Source organism: Arachis stenosperma, chromosome 10 (assembly GCF_014773155.1).
Source record: "Arachis stenosperma cultivar V10309 chromosome 10, arast.V10309.gnm1.PFL2, whole genome shotgun sequence".
In the NCBI taxonomy this organism is placed as follows: Eukaryota; Viridiplantae; Streptophyta; class Magnoliopsida; order Fabales; family Fabaceae; genus Arachis; species Arachis stenosperma.
This window is the reverse complement of record NC_080386.1, coordinates 127,425,991-127,448,353: the sequence shown is the minus strand read 5'-3', so window position 1 is coordinate 127,448,353 and position 22,363 is coordinate 127,425,991. Positions and strand designations below refer to the sequence as shown.

General features: G+C 30.6%; 3 protein-coding genes, 1 non-coding gene and 1 pseudogene across 5 annotated transcripts; all 5 read left to right on the top strand.

Moving 5' to 3' along the window:
* The first annotated feature begins 762 nt into the window (after positions 1 to 762).
* On the top strand, positions 763 to 4,166 carry LOC130957683 (glutathione S-transferase T3-like). The gene is made up of 3 exons (XM_057884527.1): positions 763 to 791; positions 3,405 to 3,624; positions 3,723 to 4,166. Exons 1-3 carry the CDS (start codon positions 763 to 765, stop codon positions 4,164 to 4,166), a joined length of 693 nt encoding a protein of 230 aa, XP_057740510.1.
* Positions 4,167 to 4,248: 82 nt separating this feature from the next.
* LOC130957682 (uncharacterized) lies at positions 4,249 to 6,132 on the top strand (annotated as a pseudogene).
* Positions 6,133 to 7,111: 979 nt separating this feature from the next.
* On the top strand, positions 7,112 to 8,891 carry LOC130957681 (uncharacterized). Its single transcript, XM_057884526.1, has 3 exons — positions 7,112 to 7,939; positions 7,988 to 8,811; positions 8,867 to 8,891. Exons 1-3 carry the CDS (start codon positions 7,112 to 7,114, stop codon positions 8,889 to 8,891), a joined length of 1,677 nt encoding a protein of 558 aa, XP_057740509.1.
* A 6,282-nt stretch (positions 8,892 to 15,173) lies between these two features.
* On the top strand, positions 15,174 to 20,332 carry LOC130955867 (uncharacterized). 2 transcript variants are annotated; one of them, XM_057882852.1, is made up of 8 exons: positions 15,174 to 15,235; positions 16,747 to 16,820; positions 16,985 to 17,273; positions 17,373 to 17,454; positions 17,689 to 17,755; positions 18,236 to 18,421; positions 18,531 to 18,591; positions 19,946 to 20,332. In XM_057882852.1, the coding sequence occupies exons 3-8, from the start codon at positions 17,012 to 17,014 to the stop codon at positions 20,104 to 20,106; spliced, it is 819 nt and encodes a 272-aa protein (XP_057738835.1). In that variant the 5' UTR covers positions 15,174 to 15,235; positions 16,747 to 16,820; positions 16,985 to 17,011; the 3' UTR covers positions 20,107 to 20,332. The 2 variants fall into 2 exon arrangements, with proteins under 2 accessions (XP_057738835.1, XP_057738836.1); XM_057882853.1 differs by having other exon boundaries at positions 16,954 to 17,273.
* Positions 20,333 to 21,893: 1,561 nt separating this feature from the next.
* TRNAI-AAU (transfer RNA isoleucine (anticodon AAU)) lies at positions 21,894 to 21,967 on the top strand. The gene has a single exon. It is a non-coding gene; the product is annotated as a tRNA-Ile (tRNA).
* The last annotated feature ends 396 nt before the right edge of the window (positions 21,968 to 22,363 follow it).

Below are 22,363 nucleotides of genomic sequence, written 5' to 3'. Positions count from 1 at the left end.
GTCTCACTTTCTTCTTTGTTTTTACTATTTTTCAGATCTATTTTTTTTATTTTGCATCAATTTTTGTTATTAAAAGACAATTGTTAAACTGATGATTAAATTTTATTGGTGATATTCATTTGGATTGAAGGTTGAAAAGTTAGTTGTGGTTGAAGAATTCAGAAATAATGACGGTGGTAGTGGTAGTTATATTTAAGATAAAATAGACATTTGAATTAGATGACTATGTCTTATATATCATCACTAAACATGTTACACAAATTTATGTATATTTGTGTCTATGTCTATTTGTGTATTTGTATTTATGTCTTTGTGTTCAAAAAACACCAACCAAGCAGAGCCTATCATAACAACTACATAATGTCTAAACGTATAACCGATATATTTGTTGTCACTACTACCATCACTACCTTCTCCTCTTTTTCTTTCATTTTTTTCATTTAATTTTTTGTTTTCATTTGTTTTCCTCCTCCTTCTTCTCTATCATTATCATCATCATTATCATTATTTCGTCATCGTCATCTTCTTTATCGCTATCGTCGTTATTATTATTGTTATCGTTGAATTTTTGTCATATTAATGACGTTGTCTGATCCAAAATTAATCTGGATGTGTTTTTGTTCATGATTTAGTCTTGTTTTGAACCGAGTTTGCGTGTCGCAATCATTAAGTAATTTTGGTGTAAAAACTAAAAAATTTATGTGAATTTGTTAAGAAATTTTGGTGTCTTTTATTCTGCATAATGCAAAATTTAACACAACGATGAGGGGTCCAACCCTTCCTTCTTCAAGGTAAGGGAGAATATAATCTACAACCCGACCAAAAAACACACAATTTATCCGATTATTCCAGCACATTAACTTGCTAATGAGATGTCACAACACTAAAGTGTTAATCATTTCATAACTACTTGCGTTAGGCCATGATAAATTATTCTAGGTCTCGCCAAAAAAATATAGCATTAAAAAATATATTTTTGTGCTTTTGTAACAAAGTTTTCGTGTAAAGACTAAGAAATTTATGTGTATATAAATTTCGGTGTATTTTTATTTTGATAAGTTTTGCATAATTTAAAACTCTTTCTTTTCCTGCTCATCATCTTCTACTACTTCTTCTTCTTATTTTTCATCATCATCTTTTTTTCTTATTTTCTTTTCTTTCTTGTTTTACCTTCTCAAGTTTCTTTTTGATGTTTTACTCTCTTAATAAGAATAAAAATAATAAACCTACATTCATTTAACTAAAAGAAATAAATAAATAAAAGAAGAAGAAAAAATGCAGCATTAAATAAGATATTTTTATGCTTTTGTAGTAAAGTTTCGATATAAAAACTAAGAAATATATGTGTGTTTGTTAAGAAATTTTGGTGTATTTTTATTCTGATAAGTTCTGCATAATTCGAAACTCTCTCTTTCTCTTCCTCATATTCTGCTTCTTCTTCTTCTTTTTCATCATTATCTTCTTTTTTTATTCATCTTTTCCTTCTTATTTTACATTCTCAAGTTTTTCTTGTTTTACTCTCTTAAAAAGAATAAAAACAAAAAATCAAATAAATAAGAAGAAGAAATACATAATGCTGCAAAATTATTAGGAAGAGAATGGACCTATATTCATTCAACTAAAAGAAAGAAAGAAAGAAAGAAAGAAAGAAGAAGAAGAAGAAGAAGAAGAAGAAGAAGAAGAGAAAAAACTAAGAAATTTATGTGTATTTATTAAGAAATTTTGGTGTATTTTTATTCTGATAAGTTCTACATAATTCAAAACTCTTCCTCTTCCTCTTCCTCATATTATGGTGCTTCTTCTTCATCTTCTTCTTCTTATTTCATTTTCTCATAATTCTTCTTCTTTCACTCTCTTAAGAGGAATAAAATTAACAAAAAAAGAGAAAAATAAATGCTGCAAAATTACTAGGAAGAAAAGGAGGAAAATAAAAAATGTAGCAACAACAATAACAATAAAAAACGACGATAAAGAGAAAACACATGAAGAAGAAGAAGGAACGCGACGAAAAAGAAAGAAAAATGCGAAAAGAAAGAAGGAAGAATGCGAAGAAGAAGAAAGAACGAAGACAAAAAAAATATGTTTGCATTAGTGGAGAGCGCGTATGTATACGCTGCGTGTAAGAAAAGTAGTTTTTGTTGGTTTTGTGCCAACCTAGTTATAAAAAAAATTGAATATATAACAAGACTAATAAAAATCCATCAGACTAAATGAATTAGTTTCTTTTTTCGTATTTTATAATTTTATTTAAATAGTCTTTATAAACAGTGACATACTGATCTGTTAAAAACGGTTTAAATTAATAACAGAAATTTTTTATTTGAATAATTTAAAATCGGTTAAAAATTTTAAAATTGTAATAATTACCTTGTCTTTCAACAAATAGTCAGAGATCAAAAAAATATTTACTCTTATAAAATATATATAAGATCATTTGAAGCAGTGTTGTCCATAGACAATATAGAACATTCTTTAATTTCTTTGAGATTAACAAATTAAGAATATGCTATTATGACGATTATAAGAGCAAATCCAATGCATGAGTCTTAATTCTATTTTTTCTGACACAGCGAGGCCCTTATCATCAGAGAAAATGAGAAGAAGGTCTCCACACGGATTTTAAGAGGAACCAGGCCCTATGAATGAAAATTTTGAGATGGCCAATAATAATTTGTCAAATGGTAAGTTATTATTTAAATAAATAATTATATAAAATTTTAATTAATTATATTATAATAAATAATTATATTAAATAATTATATTTTTATTTAATTAATAATTTATATTAATTATTTAAATAATAATTAAATTGTAATTAATTTATTAATAATTAAAATAAATTAGATTAAATAATTAAATTTTTATTTAATTAATAATTTATATTATTATATTAAATTAGCCATTGCAAAACTAGCCGTTGTAAAATTAGCCGTTACTATGTTACCCTTATTATTAATAAATTAATATTTTGTTACTCTATATATACCATTTAGATACACTTCTATATATTCTCACACTTTCTACTACTCTTCTTCATCTTCTTCCAAGTTTACAAAATCAAAGTTCTGCTAATATTATTTTTTGTTCGAAAAAATGGATCCAAACCAACTAAACTCTTTCTTCAATTACTTACAAAACTTTTCTCAAATTCTAAATACCCAACAATCTCAAACCTCAAACTCTCAAGTCCCAAATCAAAACTTCACACTACCGAATACATTTCAAAATCTAAATCCACAAAATCTTTCTAATTTCAATTTTCAAGCTTCTTATAATAATCAATTTCCTATATTCCAACCGCAAAATCAAAATTCACAAACACCACATTTTCCAATTTAATCCATATTTAATCCCTCTATTGGAAATGTTACTCCAACTTTTTTGCCATTTTCAACTCAATTCAGTGCATCAAGACATAACTCATCTGGTGTTGGTGGTTCTTCTAACCCATCCTCTCAGACTCCTATACAATCTAGTCCAAATTCGCAATATTCAGATTTTGCCAATCCTCATGGATTAGATGCTATCGACCTCAACGATGATGATATTGAAGATCAGAGGCAAGATAGTATTCAACACTGGCATTGGAAAGAGGATGAGATGTTGATCAGTGCATGGTTGAATGTTTCAACTAACCCTATAATTGGTACCGATCAAAAGGGGGAAATATTTTGGAGTCGAATTCATAGCTACTGTGTAAAATTTTACTCCGACATGTCAAGGGGGTAGTTGCATGTAAGAAACGATGGTATAAGATCAACAAGATTGTTGCACAATTTGCTGGTTGCTACGATCAAGCTAGTCGAAACATAAGGAGTGGTTCGAACGCTGATGATATAAAGGAGTTGGCCTATAAACTTTATTCCACAAATTATGGTAAAATTTTCACTTTTGAGAGGCATTGGAACATGCTTAGGTTGGAGCAAAAATGGAGAAGCCAACTACCTACACAGAGTGGCGGCTCAAAGAGAACCAAAGTTAGTGCAACTAGAGCATACTCATCCTCATCAAACCTAGAAACACCATTGGCTGACGAACCCGGTGTGGACTCTCCCGTTCGCCCACAAGGATCAAAGAAGAGCAAGCGAAAAGGTAAGGAAAAAGCACAAATGTCTGAAGATTTTAGCGAAAAAATTCATCGGTTGTTAAAAAATTATCTCTCATAAAAGATATTAAGAATGTTAGAGAAAATGAACTAATGGATAGGGAAAAAAAAGAGAAGAGGAGAGGGAACATAAAGCAAAGATTATGGCAATCAAAGAGAAGGAGTTACAAATTCAAGCGGCAATGAAAGAACAAGAATTACAAGCTCAAGCGGTAATGAAGGAACACGAATTACAAACTCAGAGGTATATTAAAGAAATGGAGATAAAAGCAAAAGAAAGGGAAATGGAAAGGATGGCCAAGGAAAGGGAAAGGAAAATGGATATGCAAATACTTAATCCTGACATGTCTACAATGAGTGAAAAACGACGAGCTTTTCATGAGATTGCATGTGAGAAAATAATCGCCAAGTGGTTTACTTAATGGTTCCTTGTATTCGTAGAGTTATGTAGTATGTTCTTATTTTTATTGCGTATTACTATTATGTGATGTAGTTTGTTTTATTTATTTCTGATGTACTTTTTTAAATTAGTCAATATTATTGTGCCCTTATTGTTCATGAAAGTGGCCGTTGCAAAACTAGCCGTTAACTAGCTGTTAAGGTACTTATTGTAGACACACTTATAAATATCAACTATCAATGACTCCGCAACTCCACTTCAACTCTTGTTTCTCACCTCGAAAGAGAACTAAAAATTACATTCTAGGTATGGCTAGAAATTTTGATGATATGTTTAATGAGACTTTGTATGGTAAAAGAAGACAGCAAGATAACACACTCATAGATAATTGGATCGATGAGTGTTTACTCGAAGATTCAGAAGAAGAAGATATCGATAGAAGCTCTATCTCAACTACTCGTAGATAGATCAATAGAGATCGAGAAGCAGGACATGATCGCCTTTTCCAAGATTACTTTGCAGATGAACCGGTGTATAATGCTGACATTTTCTGACGGAGATTTCAAATGAGAAGACATGTGTTCCTTTGGATAATAGACGCTCTCTCAAACGTCTATCCGTATTTTCAACAGAGGGATGATGCAACTAGAAGAAGAGGGTTGTCACCATTCCAAAAATGTACTGCTGCGATACGGATGTTAGCATATGGCGTAGCATGCAGCTGATGATGTTGATGATTATGTGCGCATAGGCGAGAGCACTACAATTGAATGCTTGAAAAAATTTGTTGAAGGTGTCATTTCAGTGTTCGAGGATGAATACTTACGAAAACCCAATCCAAATGACATACGACGCCTGCTACAAATGGAGGAGGGTCGTGGCTTCCCTGTCATGTTGGGTAGCATTGACTGCATGTATTGGTAATGGAAAAATTGTCCAAAGGCGTAGAAAGGTATGTACATGAGTGGTTATCGTGGGGTTGCAACCATAGTACTTGAGATTGTAGCATCTTCAAACCTTTGGATATGGCATGCGTTCTTTAGAGTTTCTGGTTCAAATTACGATATCAAAGATCGTTGTCCAGTGTTTGATGATATTCTAAATGATCGTGCTCCGGCGGTAAATTATACTATTAATGCTAATAATTATACTATGGGATACTATTTAGCAGATGGGTATTTATCTTGAATGGGCCACATTTGTCAAATCAATCTCAAAGCCACAAGGGGAGAAACGCAAGTTATTTGCACAATACCAAGAAGGGAAAAGAAAAGATGTGGAGCGAGCATTCGGAGTGTTGCAAGCACGCTTTGCAATTATACGTGGTCCAGCTCATTTTTGGGAAAAGAAGAAGCTTGCCAACATAATGAGAGCTTGTATTATATTGCATAATATGATTGTTGAGGATGAAAGAGACACTTATGTAGAAAATTTTGCTCAAGGCTTAGAGTATGATGATGTCAAAAATGGCTTATCACAACCTCAGCTGGGAGAAGAAGATTTTGCACCATACCATCAATTTCTCCAAAGAAATGCCCAACTTCAAAATAGGCAGCATCATAGACAATTGAAAGAGGACTTGATTGAACACATATGTCAATTTCACAATGCTTGTCGTCAACTATAGAGTTTAATTATGTTTTTCTTTTTATTAAGTAATTTTACAAATTAGTGTAATCCCGAATTATATATTGTGTATTATTGTTGTAGATGAATTTATTTAATATTAATATCTTTTAATAGTGTATTATTTTTAAATTTATAAATTTAAATTACACATTATTCAAAAAAATTAATTACATTAATTTCAAGTATTTTAATTAATTAATTAAGTGGGATCACAACAAAGACTAAAGTTAGTTCTTTCTAATAGAAAAAAGAGAGATGTTTTGAATTCCTATTTACTGTTTATGATATAAAAACTGACATAAAGTTATATTTATAACAGATAAATTATAAACAGAAATTGTGATGAATTCTCTACTAAAAATGGCCTAAGAAATCGAGAATTCAAGTTCCTGCGATAGTTTCGATGCAGGTGAAAGATAACGAGGAAATGGAAATTAAGTAGTGGAATATGCTTGCTCGCTGGTTATGACTTATGTGTGTTGTTATTCTCTCTATTATAGTATTGGAAGGTTATCAAGTGTACCGGAAACATCGGTGTTCCAGTTGTTTTAACCGTTGATCTAAATTATAAAAAATATATATAATATAGGGTAAAAAACCATAATAAGCCAACTGACTCAAAAAATTACGTAAATACGCCAAAGCAAAAATCGTTTCAGCAATAAGCCAGATCGTATTTTTATATAATTCGAACCAGGTTGGTTCGAACTCTAATTGTTAGTAAATCGAACTAGGTGAGTTCGAATTAGGTTTTTTTGGTTGGTAATAAATCGAACCAGCTTGGTTCGAATTAAGAATGAACGTAATTCGAACCACGCTGGTTCGAATTATAGAGAGAGACGCTTTCCGTGTAATTCGAACCGGGCTAGTTCGAATTACACAAATCATAGTTCGAACCAGACCGGTTCGAATTAGTGTGAGACTGAGCTGTATATATATGGTTCCAAACGTGAGTTAGTCTCATTAGAGGGAGTAAGATGGCTAGTGAGGAGAGTTTTGTGGTTTTGGTGCACCACAGAGGATCTGTTAATAGAAAAACTCGTTTCGGAGTAAAGTTCACAGATAAGAATCCTCTATGTATTGTCGTAACATCTACGACGAGTTATGATGACCTTGTTAGCGCTGTACTAATGAAGCTCGATCTGGATGGTGCGAAGCGGGTAAAGAAATTTTTCTATCGCATTCCAGTCACGGTGCTACAGAATACCGTGAAGTATGATTGCTTCACGATTAATAATGATGTGGACTTGCAAGTAATGTTTCTTTGTCGGCGGCAGTTTCCAGAAGTGAGGACACCGGAGTTGTTGGCACGGCTGGTTGATGTTGTATCCAGCTCCGGCGGTTCGAACAGGAATACGAACACTATAGCGAATCCAGCAGGTTCTAGTTCCCGGCCTGCCGTTGCTTCCTCCTCCGTCCCTGTGTACGAACCAGTGGTCCAACCTGTCGCCTCCCCGTCTTTTGCTGTTGACCTCAATGGCACCGAAGGCGACGAGGTAGTGGAAAGGGAAAATTTGCCGAACGCTTTAGTGGGAGTTGCACCTGTTGGCGTTGGAGACGGTTTTTTGGGTGATGAAGAGGAGGATGACGTCGAGCCGGATATGATTGACGATGACAGCGCTGATGATATTGGAGCGACTGGGCCTGCATTGGAGGTAGGTGGTTCTAGCTCTGGCACACAGCAGTATCCACCACATTTTTCCTCGTTGGACTTGGACGCCATGAGACATGAGGGGGTTTTAGGGCACGCTGTTGGATTCGGAGCTAGAGATGCGGAAGGGACTACTGGTCTGACAGAGTTCCAGGTTGGTTAGCAATTCCAGGATAAAGATGAGGCCCTTTTAAGTGTGAAGACTTACAGCATCCGGCGAGGGGTACAGTACAAGGTGGTGGAGTCCGATCACCGCCGGTATGTGGGCAAGTGTTCCGAGTTTGGGAATGGGTGCACATGGTTGATTCGACTGAGTCTCCGGAAGCGCAAGGGCATTTGGGAGGTCAAACGGTACAATGGACCTCACACTTGCCTGGCCACATCCATCTCGAGTGACCACAGGAGTTTGGATTATCATGTGATTTCGGCGTTCATTATGCCAATGGTTAGGGCCGATGCATCCGTGAGCATAAAGGTGCTCCTGAACGCCACGGCAGCGCACTTTGGTTTTAGGCCGACTTACCGGAGGGTTTGGATGGCGAAGCAGAAATCTATTGCCCTCATCTACGGTGACTGGGATGAGTCCTACAACGACCTGCCTAGTTGGGTGTTAGGTGTGCAGCTGACGATGCCTGATAGTGTTGTGGTCCTTAAGACGAGCCCGGTTCGAGTTGGAGGACAGGTGGACGAGTCTCAAGCGTACTTCCACAGGCTTTTCTGGACATTCCCGCCGTGCATCGAGGCATTCCGTCATTGCAAGCCGCTAGTCAGCATTGACGGCACACATCTGTATGGGAAGTATGGGGGGACGTTGCTCATCGCGATTGCACAGGACGGGAACTCCAACATTCTACCTGTCGCATTCGCACTAGTAGAGGGTGAGAATGCGAAATCCTGGACATTCTTTCTCTCACACCTTCGACAGCACGTGACCCCGCAGCCCGGTCTGCTGGTTATATCGGACAGGCACAACGGCATCAAGGCTGCGCTTGAGGCCCCTGACGGCGGTTGGTTACCGCCATCTGCGTACCGTGCATTCTGCATACGACACGTAGCGGCTAATTTTGCCCTAACCTTCAAGGGCAAAGACGCTAGGAGGCTACTAGTGAACGCGGCGTATGCGAAGACCGAGACAAGAACCTCGCTCCGGACCCCGCTGTGAGGCCTCAACTGGAATAGGAACTGCTCTAGGATCCTCCAACTGCGTCTCCGGAGACAAGAACCTCTTCCCATGCTGACTCCACCAGTCAAGGAACGCATGCGACGGTCCGGAGTCGGCAACAACATCGAACCTCAGCACACAGTCCTGACGAGAGTCCCAAAGGAGATGCCACTTCTGCAAAGTAGACGGGAACCATCGATCGCCGCCTCTACCGTCCTTGGACATCAAAAAGTCAATGTTCAGGGCGGGATGCGGAGGGGGCTGAACCCCACCAAACTGCGGAAGAACACGATCTATCTGATGCCACTCTATCACAGCAAAGTAGATCAGCGCGGTGACAGAGCGCCACAACGCCATATGCCGAGGCTCCAAAACCTCTGGATGCACAACCTGAAGTACGTCGGGACTACTGTACGGCATCCATATAAACTGCAAAAGGAACTCACCCTTGTCAGGGCAACTGTAGCACACAACTAGAAAAGCTTGACTATAAAAGCACACTTGTTAACTAGCATACTCACCTCCCTATCCTGTAACCGGTCTATCCTGAGCCTCCACATCTGCACTCTAGGACCCTTCTCGCTCCCGGAAGGGTTGTAACCTGACCATCTGCACCATACACATGTGTTACATCTACTGAAATATGTGTTCAAATTATGCAATAGAATATTAATGACTACGCAGTTATGTATGTCAAATTGAAATAGAGAAGGCCTAGTATAGTACCTCGAGGCCAACGGCCAGCTCAACTCCTCATATCCTGCAGGCCTAAACCGAGGAAAGCACCAAAAGATCCAAGACTGAAGTAGCTGAAGCGGGCCCGCTAACTTGACGACATGTCTGTTCGCCACTCGGCACATGCACCAGTACAACCAAGCCAGTGCGGCAGAACCCCAGCTGTAGGTACCCAGCTCCTCCAGCCTCGCTACGTACGGAAGCCATCTGATGTGAATCCGGTTCCCTGACTTGTCTGCAAACAGCTGCGTGCCCAACAACATCATGATGTACGCACGGGCATATCGGCGCATAGTCTCATCATCTGCATCCTCAGGGCACTCACCGAAAGTCTCCTGAAACCAGCTGCAGTTCACTGCGTACTTCTGAACCTGACTGGGAGGAGGTATAACTCCGAGCAACTCCTGGAACCAGACCCAGGCTGGACGGCCACCCTCGATGTATATATGGAACTCTGACAAGCACCCGCTCACGTAACGGCCGTCCACTGGCAAACCCAGCTGGTATGCCACGTCCTGGAGTGTGATGGTGCACTCTCCGAACGGCATATGGAACGTGTGCGTCTCGGGACGCCATCGCTCTACGAATGCACTGACAAGGGCCTCGTCTAGCCGGAACCATCGGTCGTTCAGCCTTGCAAGATGGTATAGACCTGCCATCTGCAAGTACGGAACGTATCTGTCATCAAGTCGCATGCCCTGCTGCCGCCGCATGCTCCTAATGCATCGTTGGGGCTGCGCACAAAATGAACCGCATAGTTAGAACCAGCTTAAAAACCAACCACAACCATAAGCAGCACGATAAATCATCAACATACCATTCTGCTAAATAAAACCGCATAACATTACATGAAAGATAAGCAACTGGAAAACAAATCCATAGACCGCACAACTAAACCGCTAAAATAAACCAGCCTAACGAGATCCACTAACAAGAAACAGCTTAACTAAACCGGTTTACGTAAAAGAGCTAGGGTGAAACAACTACCATAAAAAAAGTCAAACAAATCACCAACATAAAACCACTAACGAAAACCACCTACCCTAAACCACTAACATAAACCGTTTGCATAAACCACTCGCAAAAACCGCTAACATAAACCACCAACATAAACCACCAACAGAAACCACTAACTTAAACCACTAGCATAAACCACTAACTTAAACCGCTAACTTAAACCACTAACATAAACCACTAACATAAACCACCTACATAAACCACTAACATAAACCACTAACATAAACCACCATCTAACCCACATGCAAAACCACTAAGGCACAAATACCGCTAGAATAAAAAATATTTCCGTACTAACCTCCTCGTTGATGACCCCGGCTATATGAGCGACTCCGTCCAAGCGATATAACCGTGCCGGATCGTCCCCCATGAGCAGAGTATTCCGTTCAGGTATTATTCGGAGAGAATCTGGGTCGTTTTCTCTGAGATTTTGTGGGGTAGGGGGGAGGAATAATAGTTCGAATGAGGGTGATTCGAACTCCTTATATAGCCGAATCACCCATAATTCGAACCACCTTGGTTCGATTTATGAAGGAGCGCTCCAAGGGTAATTCGAACCAGCTTGGTTCGAATTACATGCATTGCACACTTGGCTGTAGTTCGAACTACCCTAGTTCGAATTACATGGGATTGGAGTTCGAACCACCTCGGTTCGAATTACGTTGAAATCTCCACTTCCCTAATTCGAACCACCCTGGTTCGATTTATTCATGTTTCTAGTTCGAACCACCCTGGTTCGAATTACATAAAAATAGCGTCTGGCTTATTGCTGAAACAATTTTCAGTTTGGCGTATTTACGTTACACCATTCTTATTGTGGCTTATTAAGGTTTTTTACCCTATAATATATATTAATTAAAATCAACGGTTAAAACAATTGGAACACCAATGTTCTTAGGTACACCTGATAACTTTCCTATAGTATTATTCCAAGTTGGCGATGACACAAGCCTTTATTTAGCTAATCAAATTTAAAATGATAATTTGAGTTATTATAAAATTGCGTGTTATTTTGAAAGTGTTTCTTTTGTTAAAACTTGTTGTCTTTTTTTTTTTCAAAGGTTTTTGTGTTTGTGTTTTATATTATTTTTACAGAATTTAATTTTTATATTATATATATGTCCTATTTTTTTGTGTTTTTTTCGTGCTATTTTTAAAGAATTTCTCTAAAGAAAGAAATAGAAGAAAAATCTTTATCTTTTAGCACTTAATTAAAAACACTAATGAAACTAAAAATATTAATAGATTTGGATAAATAGAAAACAATTTACATTGTGTTTGTTCCTACCTGTTTCGTCTTTACACTTAGTGGACATTATTTTTCCTTTTGAGAAATTCTCAGTCATTTCGCTCTATTATAACCACGCTTCAGTTTTAGGCGTTTTTTTTTTTAAAGAAAAAAAAGTTATTTGTATATTAAAATTAGTCATTAAATTAGTTATTAATGTATGTATAAATATATATAGTTTAATTTATTTTTTAATTTATTTTTAATATATATTTATATTTTAATATGTATTTTATATTAGTAGTTAATTTTAGAGACTAATTTTAATATAAATATAGTATAATTTTTTTTAACATATTGACAAAACTTTGGCGCGCGTAATTTTTTATTATTAGATGTTGGTGTTTCTCGAAAATATATATGGAGGCAGGACCATTCGTAGGCAAATTGTTTTTGCAGAATTTTTTTTAAAGTTATCCAAAAATAATTAAAAAAATAAGCATATTGTATTATTTTAGAGTAATATTATATGTATATTAAAATTAGTCACTAAAGTTAGCTATTAATATAAAATATATATTAAAATATAAATATACATTGAAAATAAATTAAAAGTTTCATTATTTTATTAGTTCCTATAATTTTGTAAAATTTTTAATTAGGTTCTTATATTTTTTTTAAATTGAGTTTTTATACCAATTTTTTTTAATTAAGTCTCTATATTTTTTTTCTCTTTTTTATTTGGATCTCTATATCATTCTTTTTAGTGGGGTCCCTATAAAATTAAGCCAATTACTGTTAAAAGAAATCTAATTAAAAAAAAATTATTGCAAGAACCCAATTAAAAGGAAAAAAAAGTATAGGGATCTAATTAAAAAATTTTCGAAACTATAGAGACCAATAAAATAATTAATATACAAATATATTAATAACTAATTTTAATAATTAATTTTAGTGTATAAATAATATTTTTTATTATTTTAATATTAATACCACAATATTCGGGAGAGTATTGACAATAGTATAACACAGAGAGGATATATTGACAATACACAAAAAACGTATTGTATTTTTTTTATTTAAAAATATAATTGGAGTATTATAAAAGAAAGAAAGGATTTCTCATTTACGTCGAGAGTGAATATGAAAGTGTTTTATTTTCTTTAGAGTGTAATAATATAGAAATAGAAAGATGTGTTACTTTAAAAATATAGGTTTAATTACTCAGTTGATTTTATAGTTTTGTAAAATTTTTAATTAGATCTTTATATTTTTTTTTTAATTGAGTTTTTGCACTAATTTTTTTTTAATTGAGTTCTTACATTTTTTTTCTTTTATTTGAGTTTCTGCACCAATTTTTTTAGTTGGATCTCTATACAATTAAGCCAATTATTACTAAGAGGGACCTAATTGAAAAAAAAATTTGATGCAGGGACCCAATTAAAAAAAAAAAAATATAGAGACCTAATTAAAAATTTCACAAAACTATAAGAACTAACAAAATAATTAAACCAAAAACATATTATAATAATCAAATTTTTTCTAATAAATATTTGAGGGTCAGTTTTTTATACGAAAATTTATGTGATATTGTTATTTTTTTACAATAATATATGAAGAATTTAAGAATATATTTTATCAATATATTGATAATCAAATATTAAAAAAAATTACAAATATTTTTATAAATAATCTGTATTAATATTTGATAATTTAGTTCAATTTTAAATATATATAGTTGACGAATTAAATATATAGTTTTTGATTTATCAACAAACTCAAATACAAATGTTATATATTAAATTTGAAAAATTAGTTGAGGCTGATTTACCAGAATCTAACATCGAAGGAACGATTTATAAAACGAATCTAGTAACACAAAACCCTAAATTAAATAATAAGTATAGAACAAAACCACATATTCTAATAAGTCTGCAATTACTATACAGCTTCCCATGCATCTTTTTCTTGGTGTGTAGTGTGTAGATCATGTTGCGTTGTCATTTGTGTGGTTTCTTGGAGGCATCATGGTATCTTCATGGCACCGTGGAGTAGTGTTCACGTAACTCATCTGTTTTATAGAAATTTTACTTGTAAAATAATTTAAAAAAAAAAAAGTTGTTTAGACTTATGTAAATATTATGTTATTTTAATGTTAAATTTCGTTTTTTTTTTGTCATTAATTAGTCTAAAAGTATTATCATGATCTCAGTGAAATAATCAATTTAAAATTTCTAACTCTAATGAATAGAGTTTATTATAATATTTTAAAATAAAACTAGTGGACAATTTTTAAATTTTAATTATAAAAAAGTTGGTGATTTGCTTAATCCGAAATATGCTACTGAGCTACGTATGGTTTGGCACTTTCCACAATCATGGTTCGTGGATGCAATGTTGCTGCAACTTCTTGCCATTATTTTAATTTGAATTATGTCAAAAGTGGATACTACAAGTTTAATAGAATTTATTAATTTTAATTAGTAATTAATCAGTAATATATAAAAATATGAACTAAAAAAGTATATTATTAAATTAATAAATTAAAAAAAATTAAATTAATAATTAAAAATATTAATAAAAAATAATAAATTTTACTAATTTTTTAATTAATTATTATGTTTTTTGTATTAAATAAAGACCTACCTTGCATGAGTCACGATGACAATGATATTATATTTTAGAATTTTTGGTACACGAAATTCATATATATACAGAGAGAGAGAGAGTGAAACTCTAAAATAATATTTAGAATTAGATACATGCATTATAATATTTAAAGTCACTCACATGACTGTGTTGAGTCATAATAAGTGGAGAGGTGTAGACTCCCTTAGTTGTTAATGACAATGTCGAAAATAATAAATGAACTTTTTTAATGTTATTATGTTTCTTTTAAGTTGGTTGTTAATTTTGTTTGTCTACTCCACTGTATTGTGTTGAGTTCTTTCTTTAAAAAAAAAATTTTTTAAAATTCTAATTACACTCATCTTAAGGATAATTTATAACTTAAGTCTATTTTACAACACAAGTTGAAAAACTTAAATTTTATAAATAATTTTTTTACAGAATATATTAAATAAATGAAAGGTAATGTGATTCTCGTTTAGTCGTTTAAGTTGAATTTCAATTTATGGTTTTTATTAATTCTTTATTATTATTATTTTTTGGATTCCACATCATTTGTGTTCTCATACATATGGATATATAAATCCGTAAGAAGTTGCAACTTTTTGCAACTATATATATATGAGTCTTGCTTAATAAGCTTACCTACTGGGCGTGTTCGAAGTGTTCATACGCTCCTAGTAATTCTTTCACACTCTAATCTATTCCATTTAATTATCTGCTCTAATTTATTTTTCCCTTATCTTCGATTATTCTTCAATATATATCTTATATATTTCTGGTTTTTCCTCATCTAATTTTATTTGAGTAATTCTAAGTTATTTGGAAATCTTTGTTTTTCTTTTTTATTTTTGGACTTTAATTTTCTTATGATCTTAATTTATGCCGCTCTTAATTTATGAGCAAAGATTTGTAAATATAAAGCTCTTAATTATTAACGGTATTATACTTTTATGTTTTATCTATCAAAAACAACATTTGATATGTACTTTGATATTTACGAATTTTTGGTATGTACTTTTATCGATTCCAAACTATTTCACGTGTATTTTTATCTATTTATTTTTATTTTATTTTATTTGTTTATTTATTTATGGTTTGAACTAAAGTTTGAGTCGAAGAATATATAAACTGTGAGCAATGCTTCATCGTCTAATGGCTTCACTTTAATTTAGAGAATAAAATAATTCAAACTTTGAATCCACCGCAACAAACAGCACTTTTGTGATGTTTTTTTTTTTCAGTGGTTGTAAATTGTGATGATTTTAGAAGTATCAAATTGTCGTTAATTTACAATATTTTACTGGAGTGATTTTTTATTGTATTTCAAACTGTCGTTATATTATTAGTTGTAGTTACAATTTTTTGCTATATTTAGTAATAATTTTAAACCGTCGCTAAAATAACGAAACACAATCTTCTCAATAAATCAAGGTGATTTTTACTTTTAATTTTATTATTCCAATAGTAAACACTTTTTACTTTTTTCTGAAATTTATAATAAATATCATCCATCTTAAATAAGTCTTTTCTTCTAAAGTTTGAAAAATAGATTATAGATGATTTTATTCGTATTTTATGTTAAAATTGTATTGTATTTAAGAACTCGAAATAATAAAAATTAAATTTTATAAAAAAAATTTGTCATAAAAAATTTAAAATTATACTCTTAATCATCTCTCCTAATAACTTAAGCCGTCTAACAAAATCAAATTTGGAAATCATAAACTTATCTGAATACAACTTCTTCAATTTACAGTGCTGATAGGACCATTACCTTATAAGATATAACAACCCTGTGACTAAAGTCAAATAATTAATGTTAGTTAATGTTTCTCACGCCTTAACAAACAAGCACTAGAAATAAACAAGTGCCAACAATTTTAACCATAAGATTATAAAGACTTTGGTATTTTAAGTTGACTTTCATATACGGAGTAGGTAATTCCACCCAAATAATTATATTATAGCTGGAAGCTTAAGATTGAAAGCATTGATTATTATTATTATTAATTTTTATTTGGTCTTCATTGATTATTATTATTTAGTTGAGTGCAGGCTGGAGACTAAGTCCTGCTCTGCTTTAAATTAAAACATTGAACAGTATTCATATTTTATTTATATAGATAACTTGTATTATGTAACTTGTTACCCTTTTTTGAATCTTTTTGTTGCTTACATTTATTTGCAGGGTACTTTATTTGATATCACAATTATAGTCTCCCTCTGTTCCTAGAAATCTCCGGTTCTTTCTTAGTGACCAAGGTGTGTGTTTTTTTTTTAAATTATTTCTTTTTAATTTCATAATTTTGTGAAATGAAAAAATTTAAAATAAAAATGATTTTCTTTGTGCTTACTTTTTTTTTCTTTTTTACAAAATTTAAAAAATAAAAAACAGAAAAATATTTTGGCTAAAATTTTATTTGCAGATTCAGGTGGATAAAGTGATAAATAAGATGGGATGCCATGCAGCACAAAGCAACAATACAGATTGTGATTCTCCAAAAGAATGTGAAGATGAAATAAAAAGTGACAAAGAATTTTCCTCTAATGAAGAGGCCAGTTCAGAAATCTTGAGAATTTGTTCTTGTGTTGGGGGCAAAGTTGGAATTTTGAAAAAAAAGCTTCTTGTTCTTGATATTAATGGATTGCTTGTGGATTTGGTTTATCCTCCTCCAAATGATCAAAATCCAGATACAATTATTAGAGGGGTAGCAGGTGACATAATAATAAGATTAGTGTTATTCTACAATTTTAATTAAATAATGAATACTAATTCATATTTTTTCTGATTAATAATTTTTGCTTTATCTTCAGTATTCAAGAGGCCTTTTTATCTGGATTTTCTTAAATTCTGCTTTGAGAGATTTGAAGTTAGTATATGGTCTTCAAGATCAAGGTAAATGATCTTCAACTATATTGTTCAATTAATAAATTAAATATTATCTCACCTAGCACAATAACTTTTTTAATGTAAGAGTTCTTTTTTTTTTTAAAGCATTTATTTTGAGACGAAAAACGTGTAACTTAATATAATTTGTGTCTTGTTTCCTGTTTAAAAAATATTATATTTTAACAAGCAAGAAGATGCAGTATAAAGTGTAAACTTCTGATTTTTTTTTTTTTTTTGTAGGAGAAATGTTGAACCAATTGTTGAGTATCTGATGGGAGAAATGAAAAACAAGTTGTTGTTCTGTTGGGTACATACTTGTTGATCTTATCTTCTCACTTTCCCAATTCCTACCCAAAAAAGTTGCAAATATTTAGATACCAATTATATTTTATGTTATTTCATTGATTATTGTAAAATTTTTTTATTTTAATCTATTATTTTTCACTGTTAAATTTAAAAGATGTTTAAAATAGACATCAATTTAGATGTGCAAATAGCATTTTTATTAGAAATTAAATTTAAATAAATAATAGATAGTTAGAAATAATTATATTAACTCTTATAAATCAAAATTATATATTTATTTTTTGAATGAATTTCCATGATCACAAAAAACAACATAAAAAACTATTTCTTATTAATTATTTAGGAATGTAAATTATAAAGTAAAAACTCAAGTACAGTTAATTTCACGTGAAGTTGACAGATAAGAATCGTTAAATAAGTCGACAGGTTAAACTAAATTATCATCTAACGACTCTCAACTAACATATTCTTATTTATTCAGGACTATTCTCATTGTACTGGAACAAGCTTCAAAACATTTGAAGATAGTCACAAGGAGCTGCAGTTTAAGGATATGAAGAAAGTTTGGGATAAGCAGTTCCCTAATCTTCCTTGGGATAAAGGATATTACAATGAATCAAATACATTATTATTGGATGATTCTCCCTACAAAGCATTGCTTAATCCTGTAATTAAACAAACTCTTTATAATTAAGCAGACTTTCTTTATCATCAATATTATTATAATAATGTCAAAATCTGATTTAACATTTGAAACTTTTGTTCAATTTTTTCAGCCATACACTACACTCTTTCCTCATACATTCACTTACAAGAATAAGAGTGACAATTCATTAGGTATGGTATATATATTTTTGTAAATACATACCATTCTTTTTTTATACAATGATTTATAAAGGATAAATTGTTATTTTTTATATTTTACTATATATAAAAGATTTTAGATAATTTTAAAGTGGAAAAATGAACAAATTTAATATCCATAAAAAAATTTAGATTTGTTTGACAAAATTATACAAGTTAATGAATATTAAGTTTTTTTTTTAACTATATCAAGTTAATTTATATATTTTATTATTTGAATTATCGATATTCAGATTTTTTTTTCAAAAATAGTAATTTATTCAATTAATAAATAATATATAGGCTTTGGCCTTTGAGGCTTGGCAAGACATTTCTTAATTTTGTTCACACTTACATATACTTGATCTTTTAGTTCTTTTCTTTGCTTAAAAGTTTGTCCTAGAAATATGTTTCATATCTTGACCCTCTATCTTAATGCATGGAAATTACTTTAAAATAATATTGAGACAGAGACAATTTAAATTTCTTTTTTCTTATTTTCCAAATACTCTTACATTTCATGCCAATTATATTATTGTCTCTGATTTTTAAAATCATAAATATATATATATATATATATATATATATATATATATATATATATATATATATATATATATTGAGTAAAATCATTTTTTTTACTCTTATTTTTTTCAATTTAAACAACACATATCTTAGTGATTGAAAATAACAATTTTTTTTTTTATTTTTTTTGTTAGATGCATGAGTTGTCTTTTATAAAAATTCCTGACAAAATGTGACAGAAATTACTTACAAGTGACGTTAACTTGTATGATCTTGTCTTTACCTGTCTTACATGGAAGATAACCATTTGATTGGGATTGTTTATCGTCTATACAATCATTAAAACAACATTGTAGAGAGATGATAACCATTTAATTGGAACATTATTTTCATAATTACGTAGGAGTTAAACAATCTCAATAAAATAGTTATCATTCACGTGTAATTGATAAAGACCATGTCATATAAATTAGGTCACATGTAAGCATCTATCTTCTGTCATCTTTTACCGAAAATTCTCACAAAAAAAAGTTTATGCGTCTAATGAAAAGGAAGAATAAATGATGAATTGTCATTTTTCAATCGTTAAAGTGTGAATTGTCTAAATTAAAAAAGAATAGGAGTCGAAAAGGGATTTTACTCTTATATTTTTATACTTTTATTTATGTTTTTTTTATAAAGATAAATTTAATTTTATTATATCATTAAAAAATTTTAATTATAAATGTAATGTGATTATTTCGTATTTCTATACATAATATCTAATTGACAAAAGTGTTTACCTAATTTGATTGATCCAAAAATTGTGATTTATGCATGGCAGGTGCTGGTGGTGACCTTCGAGAATATATAGGCGAATTGGTAAATGTGGAAAATGTCCCAAAGTATGTTGAGGAACACCCATTTGGCCAAGAACCAATCACCAAAACAAGTCAATCTTGGAACTTCTACATCCAAATTATTGATAGTCTTTCTGCCTCTTGAAACAACCAGACACCTTCAATTATTGTTTTAAACATAATTGAGATCAGATATAAAAGCTAAGGCGTTGTTATTGTTGTTAAATTTAATTATTGAAACTTTTTAGAATATAGGTGTAATAACACCTTTCATCAAGAAGAAAAGTTATGACAAACCGAACGTTGGTTGGCAATTTAAGTAGTATAAATTAAAGGAACACAACAGGGTGCATTTTTTTTTTTTTTTTGTCACTATATTTCTCAATTCAAGAATGATATTTACATATTAAAATTAGTCATCATATATTTATATATAAATATATATTTTAATTTATTTTTAATGTGTATTTTATATTTTAATATATATTTTATGTTAATAATTAATTTTGATGACTGTGTTTATTCTCAATCCCTCATATTAAAGAATAAATTATAAATATTTTAGTATATACCTAATAGGCTAATATATTTATTCCTAATATGTACATTCAATAATAAATTAAAAAAATAATAATTATAAATATTTTCTATAAATTATTAAAAACTCTCATTATAAATTAAAAATAATTATCAAATTTAAGATTTAGAATTTAGTCTTTAATATTTAAAATTAGTGAAATATTTGTCAAAAATATTATATTTTATTAATCAGTTAGCATTATTAAATCTATTGACCACAATAATATTCATATCATTGATTGATTTTCATATAAAAATATTTTTATTCTATTTAGCATTTAATTTTGGTAAAATATTAATTAATTTTAAATTTAGTTATTATAAATTCTAACTTCTAAAAATACATGTTAAGATTGTTATTAATAAAAATTTTAAATTTTTTATTTTAATAAATGCTCAACAAATCATTAAAAATTTAATTTTATAACTTTACCAAAAAAACTTGTTTAATTCTAAATTTAACTTTATTAAATTTATCTTATTTAATATTTATTAATTATAATGATAATTAATAATTATTAAATAAAATAATTATTAAATATAACAATAATTAATAATTTGAATATTATCATGGTCAATAAATTTAATAATGCCAACTAATCAATAAAATATAATATTTTTGACAAATATTTCACTAATTTTAAATATTGAAGACTAAATCCTAAATCTTAAATTTTATAATTATTTATAATTTATAATGAGATTTTTTAATAATTTATAAAAAATATTTATAATTATTATTTTAATTTATTATTGAATGTACTGTTTATTATATTCATTATGGTATTAGTAAATGTACTTTTTATATACGTTTGGACCATAATAAATGAAATTAACTTACATCCACTTATATATGTCGTGATAAATCGATTTGTGCATATAGTTTATACTAATTTAACTTTGTTTCGATTTATTCTGATCATTTTTGTTTATAAATTGAACTTGTCTCATTAGATTTACTAAGAACACAAACTTCCAATTAATTATCGTTGTGCCATGTAATTCGAATCAGTTACGTTCGATGTACTGCTTCCTTTAGTAAATCGAATTGAAGTTCAATTCGATTTATGCAAAAAAAAAAATAATAATAACATTCCCATATAATTCGAATATCACCAATTCGATTTATATAGAAATATGGTTTGAGAGATTAATATAACATTTTTTAATTTGGGTGAATCACGTAGTATTAGACTAACTTTAGTTTATTTATGTGTTTTGCCCAAAAATTTATGTATGCCTTTAAAATATAAAAGAAATAAATTTTTACTCTAAGTTGATAGCTTATGATTTAAAACAAAAAAAACTGTCTACATGAAACACAATAGATGTATTGATAATTAACATACACCTGGCCTATTAGCTCAGTTGGTTAGAGCGTCGTGCTAATAACGCGAAGGTCGTAGGTTCGAAACCTGCATGGGCCATTTTATTGTTTTAATATTTCTACTTTGATTTGGTTAAAATCAATATAACACCTTAAGAAAGCAGTGAAGTTATTTCGTAATTAAGGAACTAAGTTGCCTGGTCATGAGAAAATAAAATAATAATTAATGGTAACAATAATAATAATTTTTTCAGAAATTCTTTCTTCTTTTTATAGTTGCATTCTATTTTAAAAGTTATTGGATTTTATCTCGTGTAATACTTAAATTTTGCGCTATTAAACTCAAATAATAATACAATATAAAAATGAAACACATAAATTTTATTATTGTAAGGTTACAAAAATTTTTTATTCTGATTAGAGAGAACAAATTATTTATTCTATAAACACTTAAGAATAATTTAATTTTTTAGAATTTTGCTTATCATCATCTAGT

Coding starts and splice junctions, on each gene's coding strand:
- LOC130957681 (XM_057884526.1), top strand. CDS start 7,112: ATGGCTAGTGAGGAGAGTTTTGTGGTTTTGGTGCACCACAGAGGATCT. Junction 7,940..7,987: donor CTGGTCTGACAGAGTTCCAG/GTTGGTTAGCAA, acceptor TTAAGTGTGAAG/ACTTACAGCATCCGGCGAGG. Junction 8,812..8,866: donor GGTTGGTTACCGCCATCTGC/GTACCGTGCATT, acceptor CTAACCTTCAAG/GGCAAAGACGCTAGGAGGCT.
- LOC130957683 (XM_057884527.1), top strand. CDS start 763: ATGAGGGGTCCAACCCTTCCTTCTTCAAG. Junction 792..3,404: donor CCAACCCTTCCTTCTTCAAG/GTAAGGGAGAAT, acceptor AACTCAATTCAG/TGCATCAAGACATAACTCAT. Junction 3,625..3,722: donor TGATCAGTGCATGGTTGAAT/GTTTCAACTAAC, acceptor CGACATGTCAAG/GGGGTAGTTGCATGTAAGAA.
- LOC130955867 (XM_057882852.1), top strand. CDS start 17,012: ATGGGATGCCATGCAGCACAAAGCAACAATACAGATTGTGATTCTCCA. Junction 17,274..17,372: donor AATTATTAGAGGGGTAGCAG/GTGACATAATAA, acceptor CTTTATCTTCAG/TATTCAAGAGGCCTTTTTAT. Junction 17,455..17,688: donor ATATGGTCTTCAAGATCAAG/GTAAATGATCTT, acceptor TTTTTTTTGTAG/GAGAAATGTTGAACCAATTG.